Here is an 18230-nt window from a genome sequence, read left to right as displayed (position 1 = left end):
TGGCCCCTCTTGTTTTACAGCGACAGCTGTTGAGGCCCCGTCTTTCGGTTATATGGTGCCAACGTTGTAAACAAAGGAGTGCGAGGAGGAAAGGGGGACAGTGAGAAAATAGGTACGGCGCTTCACGCTGATTGGTAAGAACACAATACCATCACGAGTTCCCTTTTTCACTCATCCCATTATTCTCCGCTGGACACCTACTGCACACCTCACACATCCCACTCCAACGCTCTCAGCAAAAGGCATTCACTGGAGCCTACTCGAGGTGCTAATGCGAGTGTAGCGGCATAAACCCAGCAGACATCTTAAACCTGTACCTAGAGTTACTAACCACTCAGACTATCACACCAACTGTCGCTGAGGTGCTCATTGCCACCAAGGTAAACGCCCAGTCGATTTTTCCTCACAGGTGGACATGCAATCCTTGCTCGACGAGCGCGTCCAGAAGCAGCTGCGCATCCAGGAGGCTGAGGACCGTCGCCGAAAGGCGCAGGCGGCCGCCGCCAACGGTGCGTCCGCTTCGCCTCACCAGAAGACACCCAGCAAGGGGGGAAAGCTGTTCGGGCTGTGGAAGAAGCAGCAGACCCCTCAGACGCCGCCCCAGTGAGGCTCCCACATGAACTGATCACAAAAGTGCCACGACTGCAGTCTCGGGTGCAGCTGCCATTGAAGCTAGATCTTGATCGCCTTGGTTGCGAGGGTGATCGGAAGAACCATGGAGCACGTGTCTCACCCCATTGAAATCATCGTCGCAGCCTTCACCATATCGCGCGCACAAACTTTTTGTTTCCTTTTGCTCGCGTCGCTCTCATGGTACATTTGTTGATTGTCAAGTGTGTTGTTGTGTGTTACACGTTTTAGCACTCTTTACTGATGCAGGCCTCATTTCATGAGCTGTTGTTGCGAGTATGTGTGCTGCTGCCGACTCATTCTAGTTGAGGGAGGATGAATGTCACACAAGAAATTTGCTGAGCACGCGATCAGAGGGCTTTGTCTTTTATTGTACACATACTACTGTGCGAGCAAAACAAGCAGCAATACTGACAATGTTCAGCAAAGAATTTAATATATGCACTCGCCTTACAAATGAATGGAGCAAAGCGTTCAGAAGTTAATAATCGTGCAGTATTTTTTTCACGCTGCCTTGCTTTGGAAAAAATATTCCGATTTAGCAGCTTCTGAAATACGCTTCACTTCTCCAAGTTGCTATGAAGCAAGTTATGTCTGGTCCTCATAGCTAACCATAAGAGTAGTAATATAATTTACATGTCCTTGGTTGTGATGGTTATATAATTAAACACTGCTACAAACTGCCATGATTTTGTAAACATGACCAATATGTTGTGATCTTAAATGACTTATGTGCTTTGAGTGACAAGGTTACAGTGTTTCTTACAGCGAACCATATAAATATTTTATCTTTAAGTGTTGCTTCCTCACAGCAAAGTGAAAAAAGTTCAACAAACGTATACTCATTATGCAATGAAGTTTCTTCGAGCTACTTGAAAGACACATCATAATTTGCACAGTTTTTGTGAAGCCATTACGTGGCTGAAGTATAACTCTCTTATTGGGTCAGCTAAAATAAACTGCACTGGAGGTGCAATGTTTTCCACCTCAAAAATACTTCTTGTGCACAAGTGCATACCTTACAATTGTATACAAAATAGATGTGAATGTTAGTTGTCACTGATAGATATTTATAAAGTGCTGCTTTCTTGAATCATATGCAGCGTTTTCAAGCACTGCAAGGCTATGTCACTTGTCAACTTTGCTGGAGCATGCTGCTAGAATCACAATGTAAATATGGAAGCAGTGGCTGCAACTTCTCAAGGACGTCAATCTCTTTCAAAGAGCTACGTGTAAATATGAAAGTTTATCTAGATCTTGATTTGAAACATTTTTGCTACGGCGATGGGGTGTTTGCTGATTAGCTGCACAAGCGTGCGCCTATTTGCTGCATGGGTAGTGCGAGTTCGTTTGATAAATTACAGCTAGTTTGCACCCAAGTTTGTTCATGTAGTTCTTGTTCAGTTAAGCTATAAAAATTGCTGTTCCCTGCCATCTGTCTTCAGTCCCCGATAGTTTCAATGCTGTTTGTGTGTCTGATCCACATCAGAGACTGATGATCGAAACTTTACATCACCTTTCTTTTTTGCTGATGGCAGCACACTTTGTAAGCACGTCTATGATGTAGTACACACTCCAAGTCATTGGCACCAACCTGCTGCGTGCTTACTAATGCATGTGTATGAACGGTGATTGTTGATGCATGCACATATGAAAGCAGCTCCAAGCCTTGTGCACAGGGCACTTCTGGCAAGAGTAAATTTATTTAGCTTGTCATGGACAGCCTGCTCCAAGCACTTGCACAATTCGGAACAGGTGCTTTGTGAACACATCTACAAATGTAGTATTAGCAGAATGTCAGCATGGTGCAGCTGTTTCCCCCCCGGGAACTTGCAAACTGGTGGTGCATCACTTGCGGCGTGGGGAATTCACACCCCATTTCAGATGCACACAGGCCACAATGCACACAGCTTTCACCAATGCATGGAGAAAGCAGTTTGCCTTGCCACAAGGGTCAAGCGTTTTAATCTGTGAATCATCTGTTGAGCTATGGAATATTATTGCAGAGGCTCACAATTACTGATGGCTCTTTACTTTTCAGGCACAGCACTCACCTTAGCCATGTCGCAGTGCTAGGTATTACCTCTGAAGCGCACAGGTCAGTCACATCAAATCACATTCCGATGTCTCGCACCCAGCCAATGGGCAAGGATTTTCAGGCAATCATGATTATGTGCCTTGAGATGACAGAATGGAAAGAAGGAATGCTGTTACCAAATTACATTCTTAAAAACAGCATATCTCACTGCCTGCATGGCTTTCGCTCTGTTCTCCCTACCCATTATTCTATTTCAATGCTGCACACTATTGGGCCTTGTTTGTCATATTGTGAGCTACTGACTGAAACATGTTCTGCTAGAGTACAGTGTGCAGTCAGCAGTTATAGCCAAAATTCACCACTTGTTGCATAGACTTCCATACATTGATTCTTTAGGGTTTGCTGCTAGCTTTCCACCCACCAGTCTTATAAGTGTACATACATTTTTTTGTGTTGTCGCATGTCTTTCAGTGAGTATGAATGGCCCCTTTCTTGTTTGTTTTATCTAAGTCAGTAAAAGTACTAGGACAAGCAGGTAGAGCCTTTATGTGCCACATGCAACGTGACGCAAGTTTGACTACAAAATATGGCTGCTATGCAAATGGAGATAACCTGTTAATGGGAGCCTTACCAAGGAGCCACTCCAAACAATGGATGATCGGTGCTTAAGGGCAGCCTGTTGACAGTAAAAACTTTCTATGATCGATGAGTACCATGAGCAAACAAGCAACCGTAACATACCTTCCGCACTTTGTGGCACACAAGGTTTTTTCTTCAAGAAATTTTGGAACCCACACAAAAAAAAGTATATATATATATATATATTCCTGATCATGTGGCTTTGTAAGTTACGAGAAAGCTTTTGCACTTCACCTGTTGGCAACACTGGTCTGCAAGTCCAACCCAGAAAACTAAAATTTTTGTTTGCATTGCCAAGCAATAATGTGTGTTGCGAGAATAAAAATGTGTGCATGGTTAATTTATGATTAGTTTAAATAAAATAACTGCTTCACACCAACCAGAACTTCAACCTGTTAGCAAAACCTTTTTTGAGGACCCTAAGCACAGTACAACTGGCAAGACAATGATTTTGCACAGCTAGTAGTAATTGCAGGCCTTCAAACAAGTACACAAAATACACTGCACATTATGTGAACAGCAATTCAGTCATCTTGCACTCAAAGAGGAGTGAGATGATTTATGCAAATGAGCATTTTTTTTTTTAGATACGCTGAAATGTTTGTGTACATATCATGCAAAAGTATGACAATACAAAGTGTTACAAAATAAAAGATGTCACATTTATCTGTTGGTCTGGAGTCAGAGCTGTACTGTTCTTCTTTAACATGGTCATCACCTCTTGCCTGTTTCAGTGAGAAATTGTGCTTCATATTCAGTACCTTTAGGTATTACCCAAAATGATGCTGTCCCATTGTCAATGTGAAACCTAGAAAGGCACATGAAACAAGCATTAGTTAAAATGCTTCGATGACTACTACATAAATGAGATGCAGGCAAACTGATACACCATATTAAGCAAGTAAACAAAGACTGAACACATGTGAAAACTACAGATTTCCAAGGGCAATGATTGCAACAAAGGTAAGTCATTCAGTCGGGAGGCGACAATAAGAGATGCCAAGAGCCTTGTTTAAACCGCACTTTCGTTCAGTGTCCTGTCAATTCTTTAGAAACAATTTCCTGTGTGGTCTTAAATACAAACGTATTATTACGGCAGTGCAAAGCAGGACATGGCAGATGTGCAGACATAGTTGTGCTATGGTTTTTGCAGACATGAACATTCTTTTCCAGAAGCACCGTGCAACAAGACAGCAACACAAACTGGTACTGTTACCCCTTTCAGGCACCAATTTTTATTTGAATCAAAAAACAATATTTTTCCATCATAATAGCATAATCACACCTCGAGAAAGACTAGTTTTCCACTAAAATAACAGTGGTTAATTTTATATGGGGATGTGCAAAATTTTGCACAAAGTGTCATATTGGTTGCAAACAGTAACATCTAACTACCAGGGTTCTTCAGGCATACACCTAGGGGAACGTGGTATAAGTATTTCAAAGACGCTGATGGGTAAAGAAATTAGAAAATTATTTTATTACTTGTGCCCGAATCTGCCTGCATAAGAACGGTGGACGACGTGCTACTCAGCTCATTGTTTTGTGAAATATTGTACCATGTTCGATATAAGCCTTGAAAAAAAAAAAAAAAAAACTTACTTGCAAGAAGGAAGATGCTAAAATTTACCTGAATAAAAGAAAATTGCTACTATACCCAGTCTAACAAGATGTTTGCAGCACTACGAAAGGTAGAGCTCTCTCATTCAATCAGAATGGCGCACGCTACATTAATGTGTTCCTACTAGAGATGTGAAGGCTTGAAAAAAACACTACAATTTTGGAAAAAAAAACGTTTTTTTTTCTTTTTTTTTTTCAGACGAGAAAAAATGTAAAGAAACAGAAAATTTCACAACACAATTTTAAGGTTTTATGATTGCTTGCTTTTAGCTTAGGTTTTTGTTTTTGCTTTGAAAACCATTACAGCGTGCATCGTTGAACGATTGGAGAGCAGTCGTCATTGCCGGTTCCAGGTAGCGCTTATAAAACGTTCGTGCTGCGAGTACGCGGGTTGAAGGCCGGGTCACATATAAGATCCAGGCTTGACTTAAAAACACACTAATACTTGAACTCGCGACTGAAGTAGAACAAAATGGCTGCAAATTCTACAGCGCTGCACACACGTGGCATAAATAACATAGGCTACTGTGCACGTAAGCGGTTTTAACCAAATGCAAGCCCAGCTTCTTGATTTCCAACGTAGCAGAGTACAGGACATCCTCAGGAATTTGGTCCAGGACAGGGGTCTTCAGCGAAGCACGTGGCCCCATCTACCTGGTGGCAAGGCCTTTGCACCAACCAGCCGCTAACTTGTCTGGCTTGCTGACTGCTGCAGATACCACCATCACCCGCCAGCTGCGAACGAAACTGGTCCCGTTTCGGAAACTTCCATACAAGGATTCGCAACAGGCTTTCAGGGGAACGCGTTTGAAAGCTTGTGTATGTGCAGTCGAACCTAGCTGTGGACACAGCTTCGATTCATGCTGCTGCGCGTAGTGCCGCATCCAGCGACAGTGACTGTGTCCGATATAGAGTGACTTATGGATCAGTTTTCATGTTCCCTTTCTTGGTGCAATAGAACAAGAAGTTTGTTCCACAAATATGATATTTATATCTCCATATTCGCCTGACGTGCAAATCATTATTTATCTGCATATTCGACTGAATGCCGGAGCATTACAATTGATCGTTGTGCTGTTGCAAATAAATCTGTTTTTGTCACGTTCTGCAAAATTTCCAATTTTTCATGAAAAAAAATCCTGAGAAAAAAACTTTTTTTTTCATGCCATTCAAAATTTCTTGAAATTTTACACCTCTAGTTCCTACGCGCCTGTCACCCTGCCATTTACTGACAGGTTACACCATCCATGACAAAGACGGCGTACTAGTAGTTAGCTTCTTTCTACCTCTAGCAGGTGGCGCTTGACGTCTCTTTATTCTTTCATTTGTTTGTTTTTGGACAGGTGGACGCCCGTACCAAAGAGACTGGCCTCATTTTTTCTTTTTTTTTTGTCGCAACCTGTATCAGTTCTCCTGTTGCCACGTCACAGTTATTTTCAGTGTTCCTGTCATGTGTGTATAAATTTATTTATTCCAGCGTGGTCACTACACTATTAAGCTGGGTTGAATGCAGGCTGGGGCAGCCGAATGTCGATGGTGGTGAAATGCAAAACAAGCCCATGCGCTACATGAAAGTCAACGCACAAGCGGCCAAAATTAATCCAGAGCCCTCCACTACGGCCTCTGCCATATGTCATGAGAGATGATGATGTTCTCATTTTCGTTACTCTCACTGCGACAGTACTGAATGGTCCCGACTTTTGCACGCACATTAGCACGTTAATGGGGCTCATCTCATCGTCCCCATCACAATTCTATTCAACACTGCTGGTTGTGTCGTCCTCCAGGTTGACAATAGTTGGTACTTGGTTAACATCTCCAATGATGTGGTCTAGTTTCCTCATCGCATCTTCCTCACTGATAACATGCTGCACATAATTCTTCCATTCCTCATCAGTCACTTGCATGATGCCTTGCAAACCAGAGGTGCCATGTCTTGAAGCTTAAACGTTTTGTTTTGACTGGCCACGAAGCCCTTGACATAGCTCCAAACAAGCTCTATCGGGTTCACTTGGCAGTGGTAGGGTGGCAGGCGCACAACGAGATGGCCAGCAGCTTCGGCGATGCAGTCCACACGGTATCGGTCCCCACCTGTGTTTACGTTGTTGACAAGCTTCATGGGCTCGGCCTTCACCGCGTCGCTGCTCCATGCGATATTTTTTCTGGACAGCCAAGTCTGTATGTCCCTTTTTGAGACTACTCATCCGCCGCACTTTATCCTGCTTCACAGAATGATGTGGCGCGTTGTCCATCACTGTAACGCTGCCGACTTCTTCGGGGACAACATTCGGCCCGCCTTCAACGTCTGTGTTGTCCACTGGTAAAGCGTTCGCTCGCTCACCTGCCTGCGCTCTTGGTGACCGCATTCATACTTGAACTTACCCCACTCTCAACGTAAAGCACTTCAAGAAGCAAACTGCGAACACCTGCTTGGGAAAACAATGCATGCCGGTGTACAGCACACAGGCGACACTACAGACTCGGCCGATGCCATGTTGGAAAATGGCGACGCATCACTACCTCGCAGCAAGCCTCCGCAGAGCTGTGTTCGTACGGGCTTTGTCTGTTAATTTCACCAGCGATTGAAGCACTTTATACCATTTAAATCTACCAGTCCAAACTGTTTTCAATTGCTGTGCTCATTGTTTGATTAATAGTCCTACATTGCTCAAATATTTGAGGGACTATTTTTTGTGTTCCAGCAGCCCTGATTGGACGAGAGAGCTCTGCCTTCCGTAGTGCTACATACATCTTGTGAGACGAAGTATAGGTGCAGCACAATTTAGGAAAAAGCTGCAAGTTCTTGCGTACACAACCGTGTACAAAGTGCCTTAAAGATGCACTGAAGAGGAATCTGAACTCATATTTTTACCGCTGGAACTCGGTCTACACATTCTGAGCGTTCTTAGAAATTTCGAATTATTGCCCTGTGCGCCCAATTTCCCTAATTTAATTCCGATTAAATGTACCGGCTCCCGCCTTTTTTTTTTTAATTTTCCAAAGACGGTGGGAGGAGTCAACCAACCTTTCAACCAGTCGCGTGGCGGCTTGCCGCTCTGCCATCGGCGGAGCGATACATAGTGATCGGCGAAAGCAAAGAGTCCCCGTGCATTTTTATTTCTGTTGGCCTAATTTGGAGATCTGTAGTCTCTGAATAGATCTATTTGTTCACGGAAACATAAAAAAAAACCAAAATAAAAGCGAAAGCAAAGCCGCCGCGTGACTGACTGAAAGGCGCTCCATGCGTTGGCTGACACCTCCCGCCATCTGTGGGGAATAAAAAAAAAAAGGGGAGAAGCTGGACATTAACCCAATTTAAATTAGGGAAATCGGCCACACAGGACAATAATTTGAGGTTTCTAAGAATACTAAGAATGTGTAGATCGAGTTCCTGCGGTAAAAAGACGAGTTCAGATTCCTCTTCAGTGCACCTTTAAAGGGTTGAGGTACAGCCCCGTGCACTCCGCTGGGTTCTGTACTCTCCCTTGTTGACGTCCTTGTACTTAGTGTTTCAGAAAGATATGCTGTACCAACTTGCCCAATACCATGCATTTCATGAACAGTTTCAGTGCATAAAAGACAGAAAAAATACCAGAGAGAGCTTGCATACTTGCCTTTTGTCAAAAATGACTTGTTTCAGGGTAGACGCTGGTGAGACAGACACAGGCTTCCCAGTGAAGTGGTCCTTGAACCATACCTAATAGTACAAAAATTAGTGCACCTCAATGCAAGAGGAAAGCTGCTGGGTGCACAAGAGTGCATAGACTTTTTGCAATTTTAAATTAATTATTTAACGATGTGAAAAAGTATAAGAGGGTGTGCAAAGACAAATTTTAGCTAGAACTAATGAACGGCCTGCCAAACAGGTGCTTGTTCAGTTCCTAGCATCAAACAAGGAAACACAAAAAGAGGCTGAGAAAAAGAAAGCATGTTCTATAGCCTACCGAAACATGGGAAGGTGCATAGCGGCCAGTACTGTTCCATTCGGGCTGGCTGCCAGGGTCTCCAAACAGCAGCTCAAGTTGCTCTCCAAAAGTCGAAGCCTCATCAAAGCTTTGCACAAAGTCTGACTGCATCACCTGCACATAGCAACAAAGGTAGCGGAACAGGAAAACAAGCAAACATTAGCAGTCTGCAATGGCTGTTTACCAAACACTTGTTTTTCATGGTCCCCAAGATAAAACCTCAATGCAAGGAGACCCGCGCTATTCGTGCCATTGTGCCTCCAAAAGCGCGCCTTGACTCAATAGTATCCAGTTCATGCCACAACGTACAGACGCGAGCAAGCTTGCATAGAAGTGCTCGAGAGGTCCTCTGCAGGGCAAATGCAGAGGAAGTTCACAACAGGCACCTCATTTCACGACCAGGGCTCACGCTGAAGTGAAGCTGAACAGGAACAAAAAATTCGGGGGCACTTTGACTGTCTAAAGTGGGTAGAGGCGGAAGCGTTTTCCGCACCACCTTCGCTGTTTCTGTGGCACTGGTGGCGTCACATATATTTGAGTACTAATTACTAAGTGATGACAAATCACTAATTAATTGTTAATTACTGATTAATGCCTGAATGTTAATCAACTGCTAATTAATGACGCTTAAGCTTCGCCTTTAGGAGTGGAAGGAGTCCACGGGAACACCACCCGTTGCCACCACCCGTTCAGCGCAATGCCTTGCCCTTTGAACACAACGCTTTTTGAGGAAAGGAAATGGTGCAGTAATTCTCTGTCATCTCGGTGGACACCTGAACCGCACATAGAGGAAGGGAGTTGTATTTGAGGAAAGGAAATTACGCAGTAACTGTCTCACATATCTCGGTGGACAACCGTCAAAATTCAGGGGGGCACTTTTTTGACCTAAAGTGTGGTCACTGATGTGTGGTTAAGATGTTAAGCTTCGCCCCTAAGAGTGGAACGCGACAGCATCTTGCAACGCTGCCAAGGAGTCCATAGAACGCCATCGCCCATTTGGTTCTACCCCTCCCTCGTCGGTAAATTGGTTTTTGAGGAAAGAAAATGTATCTGTCTCTCATTTGTCTGGACACCACCTCGCCGGAAGGGAATGGAGGAGGATGAGAGTGAGTGAAGACACCGTATCTAGTCGCTCCTTTGTTCATTCCAAACCATCGAGCTGGCATGGCGGAGTGGATAGCGTGCTCGTCTCTCACGCCGAAGACCGGGGTTCGATTCCTGAGCTCGACCAATTTCTTAATCGCTTTTATTTATTTATATGGCCTGACTAGTAAGGCTAATTAGGCTAATTGGGTAATTAAGCAATTAACTAAGCTCAGTCCCACTTACTTGGAGCACCACTACACGATCCCTTCAATTGGTTGTATGGTTACTAGCGAAAGTGCAATTGGCCCCGTTTGAAATTCGCGCACTGTGACGTCATGACCGTTTCCACCAATTGAAAAGCGTGACATTTTCTGTCGACAACTGCTGCTTACAACGATGAGACATTAAAGGCTTCTGCCTTAAAAGCAAGGAACGAGCATACTGCTCTTAACACTCCACTTGCGCGTTATGATTTGTTCCAGAGCACACTGCTTCAGCGCTCTAAACAAGTCTCCTCACTACTGTCTCCTCACATGACATTGCTTGCTCGCTTGAAGTGATGGCCACGCACAAAGGGTAATGAGATGCAGCTTGCTGAATTGAAACCCAAGGACACGGCGGTTGAAAATGAAAACATCGGGAACCATTTTAGCTTTCAGCATTATGGAATGAGTTTGCAAAGCCCTGCTTACCTAAGCAATGCAACAGTAAACCTCAGGCGTGCTTGCCTTTCTCTAACTCCCGCCGTGTCAGAACACTCAGCGTTGGCGATTTTGACATCACTAAAGGCATCCAAAGGTCATGTGTGGTTCTGCTTGCACGGAGGACGTTTGCAGACACTCATCGACAATTTCCATTTCGTCATCGGATCTGTGTTTTACACCGACTAATACAATTTAGCTAAGACTAGGTGCTCACCTTCAGTTAACAAACGTGGTCAATTGTGCAATCAAAGAACCTTGTTAACGCACCCAGGTTGATCATGGGCTGGGCTTTGCCAAGCTGTAATTAAGTGGCTTCTACCTGTCAACGCCTTTTCTCCTTAGTTTGACATGATTTAATTAAGTAAAACCATGTCAAACTGATTTGCCCATAAGGTAGATGACTAACTAAATGTAAATGCAGATGGAAGCCACAATAACCTGCGTCCTTTCTTTTTTTTTTGTTTGCGACGGCAAAAAACACACCACTTGAAAGGTGCCATGTGTAGTTTGAACCAAAGTAAACTTCACACTTTAAAGAAATGCAAGCACCAGCCTTCTGCTTAAAACTACCAATCAGCCAAGTGCTGATAGCATAAGCAATTGTGTTCTCTGCCGTTCCTAGTAGTAGCTACGAAACCAGAGCACTGCAGTAGAACCCCGAGACGATGTTTTCACGGGATGGCAGGAAAAAAAATGTACCAGCTGGGAAGCGCACATGAAAAAAAAAAAAAAAGCACATCATTGGACATCATTTTTTTTTTTAGTCCTTGCAAGCGCAACATGCTTCTCTGGCATTTGCAAGGCTTTGTTGCTCTCATAATCGTTTGCAGGCACAGAGTGTCTTGAACGCCCTTCGACAGCTCTCTGTCTGCCTGAGCAGCTATTGCTAGAAACAGGCAGTAGCGAAGCGGCAGAGCGGCCACTGCGGCATAGTTTTGTTTTCGTGCCTTATGTTTGCGCTCGCGCCATAGTGGCAATGGAACTGCACCAACAGAACAGCCGTAACAACAGTCCCACCACACGTAAGCGTGTTCAGCATCAGCACGGGTGCAACACACCAGAAGCCACCGAACAAGGTGGTGGCCAAGCGGCAATGGTGTCTAGTGTTCCGCTTTGGCCGGTGCACTGTCGCCGTTCCACACGTGCCAAACATAAAATGTAGACCGTCAAAAGCCAGCACAGTGTAAAGAACTATCGCGAAGTGTCAGGAAAGCTGGCACTGTTGCAGTATAGCAGCAGAGTTTGTACTGGATGGGTTCCTGTGGGAGCTTGGACGGGATGGGCTCATGAAAACGTAGCAGCCAGGAAAATGCAGCACCTGAAAATGTGACAGCGGGGTTCTATAGCAATAACTGCCACAAGCTTGTATGCAGTAGATATCTACAGAAGCAGCAAAGTAGGCTGCTTGCTGTGCTGGAATGAAGTGGAAGATTGATTCCCTACGATGATTAGAGTCGGTGGCAAAGAAAATGGAAGCAGTGGGAGCACTTGTCGAGCTCAAGAAAACCCGCTCTTTGGAGGGCATTACCTCTGGGTAAAGAAATATGGCTGGCCACACAAGACCCTGTCCAGATGGTGACAGGTGCACCCTGTGGCCCTGTAGAGCCGGGTGAGTCGGAGTGAGCGCCTCGTAGGCCCTGCACTCCAGCTCTTGCTCCTGTGCGTCGGGAAGACGGATGCCTCGTTCCTGCACGTGCATAGGTTGTTCTAAGTTCACAGCATTAATCGAGGTACAAACACATCCTTGGAAAGAAATTAACAAAATTCAATAAATAGAAGGAGTCACTATAATATATCACTATACCGACTGTTGCGTAAATCAGAGAAAATCGAAAAAAAATTCTCTCGGCCTAACCACACGTTTGTTCGGGCTCAAATTTCGAACAGAGGTTGCATTTGGTGGTCAATTTTCTTTTATACCACATTTAGGTGGGGTACTTGCCTGATTCGTTCAGAATTATTTGGAAATCCCCATCATCTGCGGCGACGGAGAACCAAAACCGAAAGACTTCGCAGCAACGGTACCCATGGCGCCATCTCGCACCCACCGGAGAAACCCAGCTGTGTTAAGTTGGTGAGCAAATTATCTTTGCTTGGTGCTGTCTGCTGCGAAGTAGCGCAAGGCATCACCGAAAATGCGGTCGTGCAGCGATCAAGAGAAGGCCACGGCCGTGACTTGGCTATGCGAGTTCAACTCTTCCCCCCCGCCGTCCCCGGTAAAGGGCTCGTTTCTCTGGTGGATGCGAGATGGCGCCATGGGTACCGTTGCTGCGAAGTCTTTCGGTTTTGGTTCTTTGTCGCCGCAGATGATGGGGATTTCCAAATAATTCTGAACGAATCAGGCAAGTACCCCACCTAAATGTAGTATAAAAGAAAACTGACTACCAAATGCAACCTCTGTGCGAAATTTGAGCCCGAACAAACGTGTGGTTAGGCCGAGAGAATTTTTTTCGATTTTCTCTGATTTACGCAACACGCAATATAAGGAATAATTAGAAGGAGCCACTTCTATCTCAGACAGTTCGAAGGGACCTGATGATTTAGTACTCAGTTCTGTTGATTCTGTGTTCAGGCCATACGCAATGCAGTTGCAATATTCCATGCGAGCTCAAACTGAGGAAGATTAGAAGCTCCTTACACATACAGAAATGAAGGACACCAGACTTGTGTATAGGTTCGTAAAAGCCAAATCAAACTCATGGCTTGTCTTTCCACGGTAACAAAGGCCAAACTGCCAATATGTGGCTTGAGATAATCGGTCAGCACAAATTAAAGCTGTGTGTGATGCATGCAAAAAAAAAAAAAAAAAAAATAAAGAACATAATAATGACCAAGTGTCCATTAATGGCAGTCTCTCTCTTCTCAGTGACATCATCATCATCATCAGCCTGACTATGCCCACTGCAGGGCAAAGGCCTCTCCCACGTCTCTCCCATTAACCCTGTCCTTTGCCAGTTGTGGCCACCGTATCCCCACAAACTTCTTAATCTCGTCCGCCCATCTAACTTTCTGCTGCCCCCTGCTATGCTTTCCTTCTCTTGGAATCCACTCCGTTACCCTTAAGGACTAGCGGTTATCTTGCCTTCGCATTACATGCCCTGCCCAAGCCCATTTCTTCCCCTTGATTTTGACTAGGATGTCATTAACCGGCATTTGTTCCCTCACCCGCTCTGCCCGCTTCCGATCTCTTAACGTTACACCTATGATTTTTCTTTCCATAACTCGCTGCGTTGGCCTTAACTTAAGCTGAACAATCTTTGTTAGCCTCCACGTTTCTGCCCCTTAGGTGAGTACTGGTAAGATACAGCTGTTGTATACTTTTCTTTTGAGGGATATTGGTAAACTACCATCATGACCTAAGAGAACCTGCCATATGCGCTCCACCCCATTCTTATTCTAGTTATTTCCCCCTCTCATGATCCAGATCAGCGGTCACTACCTGCCCTAAGTAGACATATTCTCTTACTACTTCCAGCACCTCGCTACCAATTGCGAACAATGTAGTACCTCCCTAATACAGTGTTGCCTCCTTCTTCTCATCCTTCTCCTTACTCCAAGCCCGAGTCAAGTTGAGAAAGCTAAGGTGATGACACTTGGAGCAAGGTTTTTTCCAAAGCCAGTTTGGTACAAAATAGCCCAAATCTTCAGCATATGGATGGGGAACAAACTCACTAGAAGAGCAGCTTTGAGTGTGGCCTCTCGTTCTGCCTCCTGTTTCTCCCTAAGCAGCGCTTTCCGTCGATCACGCTCGTCCAGCTTCTGCAAAGTGAAGGAAAATGGCTAAGTGACCCCACAGGTTGACAGCCGAACACAGCTTATCTCTTGGCCACCATACCAGCTGCTTCTCTGCTTTCTCTTTCAGTGTCTTCATCTCTCCATTGTTGGGGTCTAGCTGGAATGAAAGAAGAAACTGTGAGCCAAGCACAATTACTGATACTTTTTCTTTCCCCCTGAGAAGGATACAAAGCACCTTTTAAGCTGTCAAAAACTAAAGCAGTGTGCTGTAAAATGCTTAACACTTTAACAGTGTATCGCTAAGGAGTTTTTACATGCCAAAACAACAAACAACACCATGGACCATAAAGCATGCCGTATGTAGACAATGCATAAAACTAAAGGGCTCCGCCCCATGGCTGAGTTGCTGGTTATGATCGTGGCTCTGATGGCTGTTCTCCAGTGGAGCCATAAAGCAGAAGCATCCAGGTGCTCGAATTGCAGTGCATATTAAAGACCTCTGGTGGTCTCAATCAATCTGGAGCTTTCTACTATCTTGTGCCTCATAGCTTGGATGGAGCTTTAGCATGCACCAGATATATTAACTTAAAACAACAAAAATGCCGCAAAGCTATCAAAGCAGCTACACAGCGTAATTAAACTGCATGGTACTGCAGCTTTTCCAACCACAGTAGAATGGAAAAGGATGCATATTCCCCTGCAAGACATTGTTAAATTCCAGTAAGTGCGACGAATAAAATTTAGTTTTGGCTTTGCGGGGTTTAACGTCCCAAAGTGACCTAGGCTATGAAGGATGCTGTAGTGGATGACTCTGGAAAAATTGAACCACCTAGTGCTCTTAAATGTGCACTGACATCGTAGAGCACATCAGTCTCTAGCGTTTCGCCTCCATCAAAATGCAATTGTCGTGGTTGGAATCAAACACGTGTCTTTTGGATCAGCAGCTGAGCATCATAACTAATGATCAACTGCAGCGGCTGAAATTTACTTTTTAAGTTCAGCCAGATGTAGCGGTCTCGCACTCACCATTCACCCCATACATCTAACATAAGTAAACAGTTTCAAGGGCTGATGCAGGGTTGAGAGTTTAACAGTCGACGCCACAACTAGCCTAACCAAAAGCTTAAGGTAAATTGCAGCAGGAGGATTGTGTCTACCCTTGAAGATATGAGAACAGCTGCTTGAAACATTACCTCCAACAACCTTGTGCACCAGTCCACACATGCTTGGCAACGTTTCAATTCCCAACAACACAAGGCAGCTAGAAAAAGAACAGACATGAACAACAGCCCAATGGGACATTAAAAACTGCACTGGGCTTATGAGCTCCAAGACAGTGAGCATGCACTTCCGTGAAGCATAGGCAGAGCTGGATAGTCATGCTTCTTGTATAAAGTAATGGTAATTTCAAAGAGAAGCGACCCCAGTGCACATTGATTCAAGCACCAATGCTCACCTTTTACCATTGCTTTTACATAGTCTGGCTTGAGCTTGACAGCAGCACTTGAATCAGCTAAGGCTGAGCCATAATTTTCTGGAAACATGAAAAGTGCAAAAAGCCAACATGTATTTCAGATGCTGAATGCAAACAACTGGAAGTTTTACTGTTGCCCAGATATTACCATCCCATAAAAGCTTCTCACAATAAAAAATATTAATCCTAGCAAAAGAGATATAAGGTTGAGGTGCAGTCTGCATGAAAAGAAGCAGAGAGAGCAAAATTAATTACGTAGCCGAAAATGAGCTGCTGCTCTGTTGAGGTGGAGTTGGGCATTCATTTGCGAGTTGCTGCACTTCTGCTTCAGACCTTCCGTGTACGAGGCCACAGCCCAGCGGTACTTCCTCAGCTTGAAGTTATTATTCCCGTCGTCCTTGTATTGTTCAGCCAATTCTGGAAAGCAAGCAAGACACGGACACTCTTAAGTGAACCCTCAGCTTCCTGGGCCCTAATTTGTTACAAGGCACACTCAACTTCAGACTTTTTACTGCAGCTAGCATGACACAGGCAATAATCCTACAGAAAAATGCATTAAAAATAATACCTGCCTAGGTAAAACAATACTGAAAGCCTTCTGCACCTCTTAGCCTCATTATTAGCAGCATTCTTGTCTAATAGGTGCACATACATGAGCAAACCTTGTTGCTGCACTAGTGTAAGTGTTTCTTGTGATCAAGCCAGCCCTATACAAGACAAACAGAAGAGAAGGAAATGCGTTCTTCTACGTTTTTTTTTGCCTTGTGTGGAGCTAACTTCACCCCAAGCATATATAAGCACCGTCGTCAACCACACACTGACTGCTGAACGCTACAGACTGTTACCAACAGACATATGTTTAGACTAGACAAAACCTACTTTTACCTGCAATAAAAGCCAGAACAAAACCTAAATGAAAGTCATATTGAATTTTGAATAGCAGTTTAGCAAGACAAGCGACGAAAGAAAAACATGAATAATCTCAAATGGGCCGTAAATTTTGTTCAATAACTAATTCAGACCACGCTACCTTCTGGACCGTTCACTTCAGTGTCATACTTCAACTGCTGCATGGCTTCGACCAGTGGTGGCAAGTCTCCACTCTCTGGAAGCTTAGTGGCGAACAGCGGATGCTCCTCCATTTCCTGCAATACAGCATGAACATCAATGCGGCTACAAGCAATCGCCAACACCACGACGCACAGTTATCACCCGCTGTGTGATGACCGTGCAACTGCTGAAAGCCGTAAGTGAGCTGAAAATAATTGCACTTGCTAGCTCAGCCGGCATGTATTCGTTTTTTTTGCTCAGCAAGCAATATGGTGTCGATATCGTGATCTTGAAGGAATTTAGCAAATAATGCCGGTGGCGGCATGCGGGCCGGGCACTATTATTTTTATTTCTTTTAATTGCCCACACTAATTTTTGCATGTGTCATCAGACGAAACAGAAAACAAAATGAGCAAGACATTAAAAACGCAGGAGTTTGTCACACTGTATCCTTGTTGCAATGCGTGCGTTTGGAAGCTTATTATATGCAAACAGTGTTCATTGATATGTCGTGGAGTTTTGTGTGCGTTCATTGAACTTAGAGAATGTAGTTTTCTAGCTCGGCGATTTCAGCATGCCATTGCAAGTATTTGATTGCTATAGCAGCATCACTTTCGTCCCATATTACTTTTCACATTCGTCCACTAACATAACGCTGCGGAGATGACGGCAACCACATTTTCCACGCACGTATATTACCAAAAACACCGCAACAAATTATTTCATTAATCAACCCTACACACCTGTCGATTACGGAAAAAGACATGCCAACCTTTTCCCATGTTTCTTCTCTCCAGCCATCTTCGTATTTACCGGGCTTCAAATTAGCAAAATACTCGTCCTCCTCCCTTTGGATCTTTTCAATCAACATTTTCCTCTCTTCATCATCCATGTCACAAATTCTCCGGTCGCTTAGCCAGCGAAGAACCCTTCGTGACTGCGAAGAGCCACAAGCTTTATGTTACGTGAACAGAGCGTACACTCAGTCTAGCACAGTAAAGAATTTTGCACTGGAACACAGTTTTACGGTCGCTTTAGAAATAACAGCAAACAAACGAACTTCAGACGAAATCTCAATCGAAAACAAACTACACGTGGTTATGAGTCAGTCTCCGGTTGGCCATAGTTGGCTGTGCTTGACCGTTGGCTTGGCTTAAAACAACTTGAAAGCAGTTTAAAAACAAAACTTTTTTCTCAAAATATGCTCAATTTGAAATTAAAATATAAAAATACGTAATTAAAAAGTTGTTTATTTTACAATTAATTAACACATGTTCTACTTTTAGTTT

At 44.1% G+C, this 18230-nt stretch overlaps 2 protein-coding genes across 5 annotated transcripts in view; one reads left to right on the top strand and one right to left on the bottom strand.

Moving 5' to 3' along the window:
* Positions 1–3987, top strand: part of LOC149365089 (bicaudal D-related protein homolog) — a 185000-nt gene extending 181013 nt beyond the window's left edge. For all 4 annotated transcript variants that reach the window (XM_089575167.1, XM_089575163.1, XM_089575166.1 and 1 more), the window contains one exon: positions 410–3987. In XM_089575167.1, the coding sequence (XP_089431293.1) occupies positions 410–607 (198 nt within the window). In that variant the 3' untranslated portion in view covers positions 608–3987. The remainder of the gene's footprint in view (positions 1–409) is intronic.
* Positions 3948–18066, bottom strand: Dpit47 (DNA polymerase interacting tpr containing protein of 47kD). Its single transcript, XM_089575170.1, has 11 exons — positions 17714–18066; positions 16922–17036; positions 16147–16308; positions 15874–15951; positions 15611–15678; positions 14518–14574; positions 14355–14441; positions 12211–12369; positions 8872–9006; positions 8542–8624; positions 3948–4115 (listed from the first exon to the last, which is right to left on the bottom strand). Exons 1-11 carry the CDS (start codon positions 17831–17833, stop codon positions 4022–4024), a joined length of 1158 nt encoding a protein of 385 aa, XP_089431296.1. The 5' UTR covers positions 17834–18066; the 3' UTR covers positions 3948–4021.
* Positions 18067–18230: the final 164 nt, after the last annotated feature.

Source organism: Amblyomma mixtum, chromosome 2 (assembly GCF_055824585.1).
Source record: "Amblyomma mixtum isolate Tamu chromosome 2, ASM5582458v1, whole genome shotgun sequence".
In the NCBI taxonomy this organism is placed as follows: domain Eukaryota; kingdom Metazoa; phylum Arthropoda; class Arachnida; order Ixodida; family Ixodidae; genus Amblyomma; species Amblyomma mixtum.
This window is presented reverse-complemented; position numbering and strand designations above follow the sequence as displayed.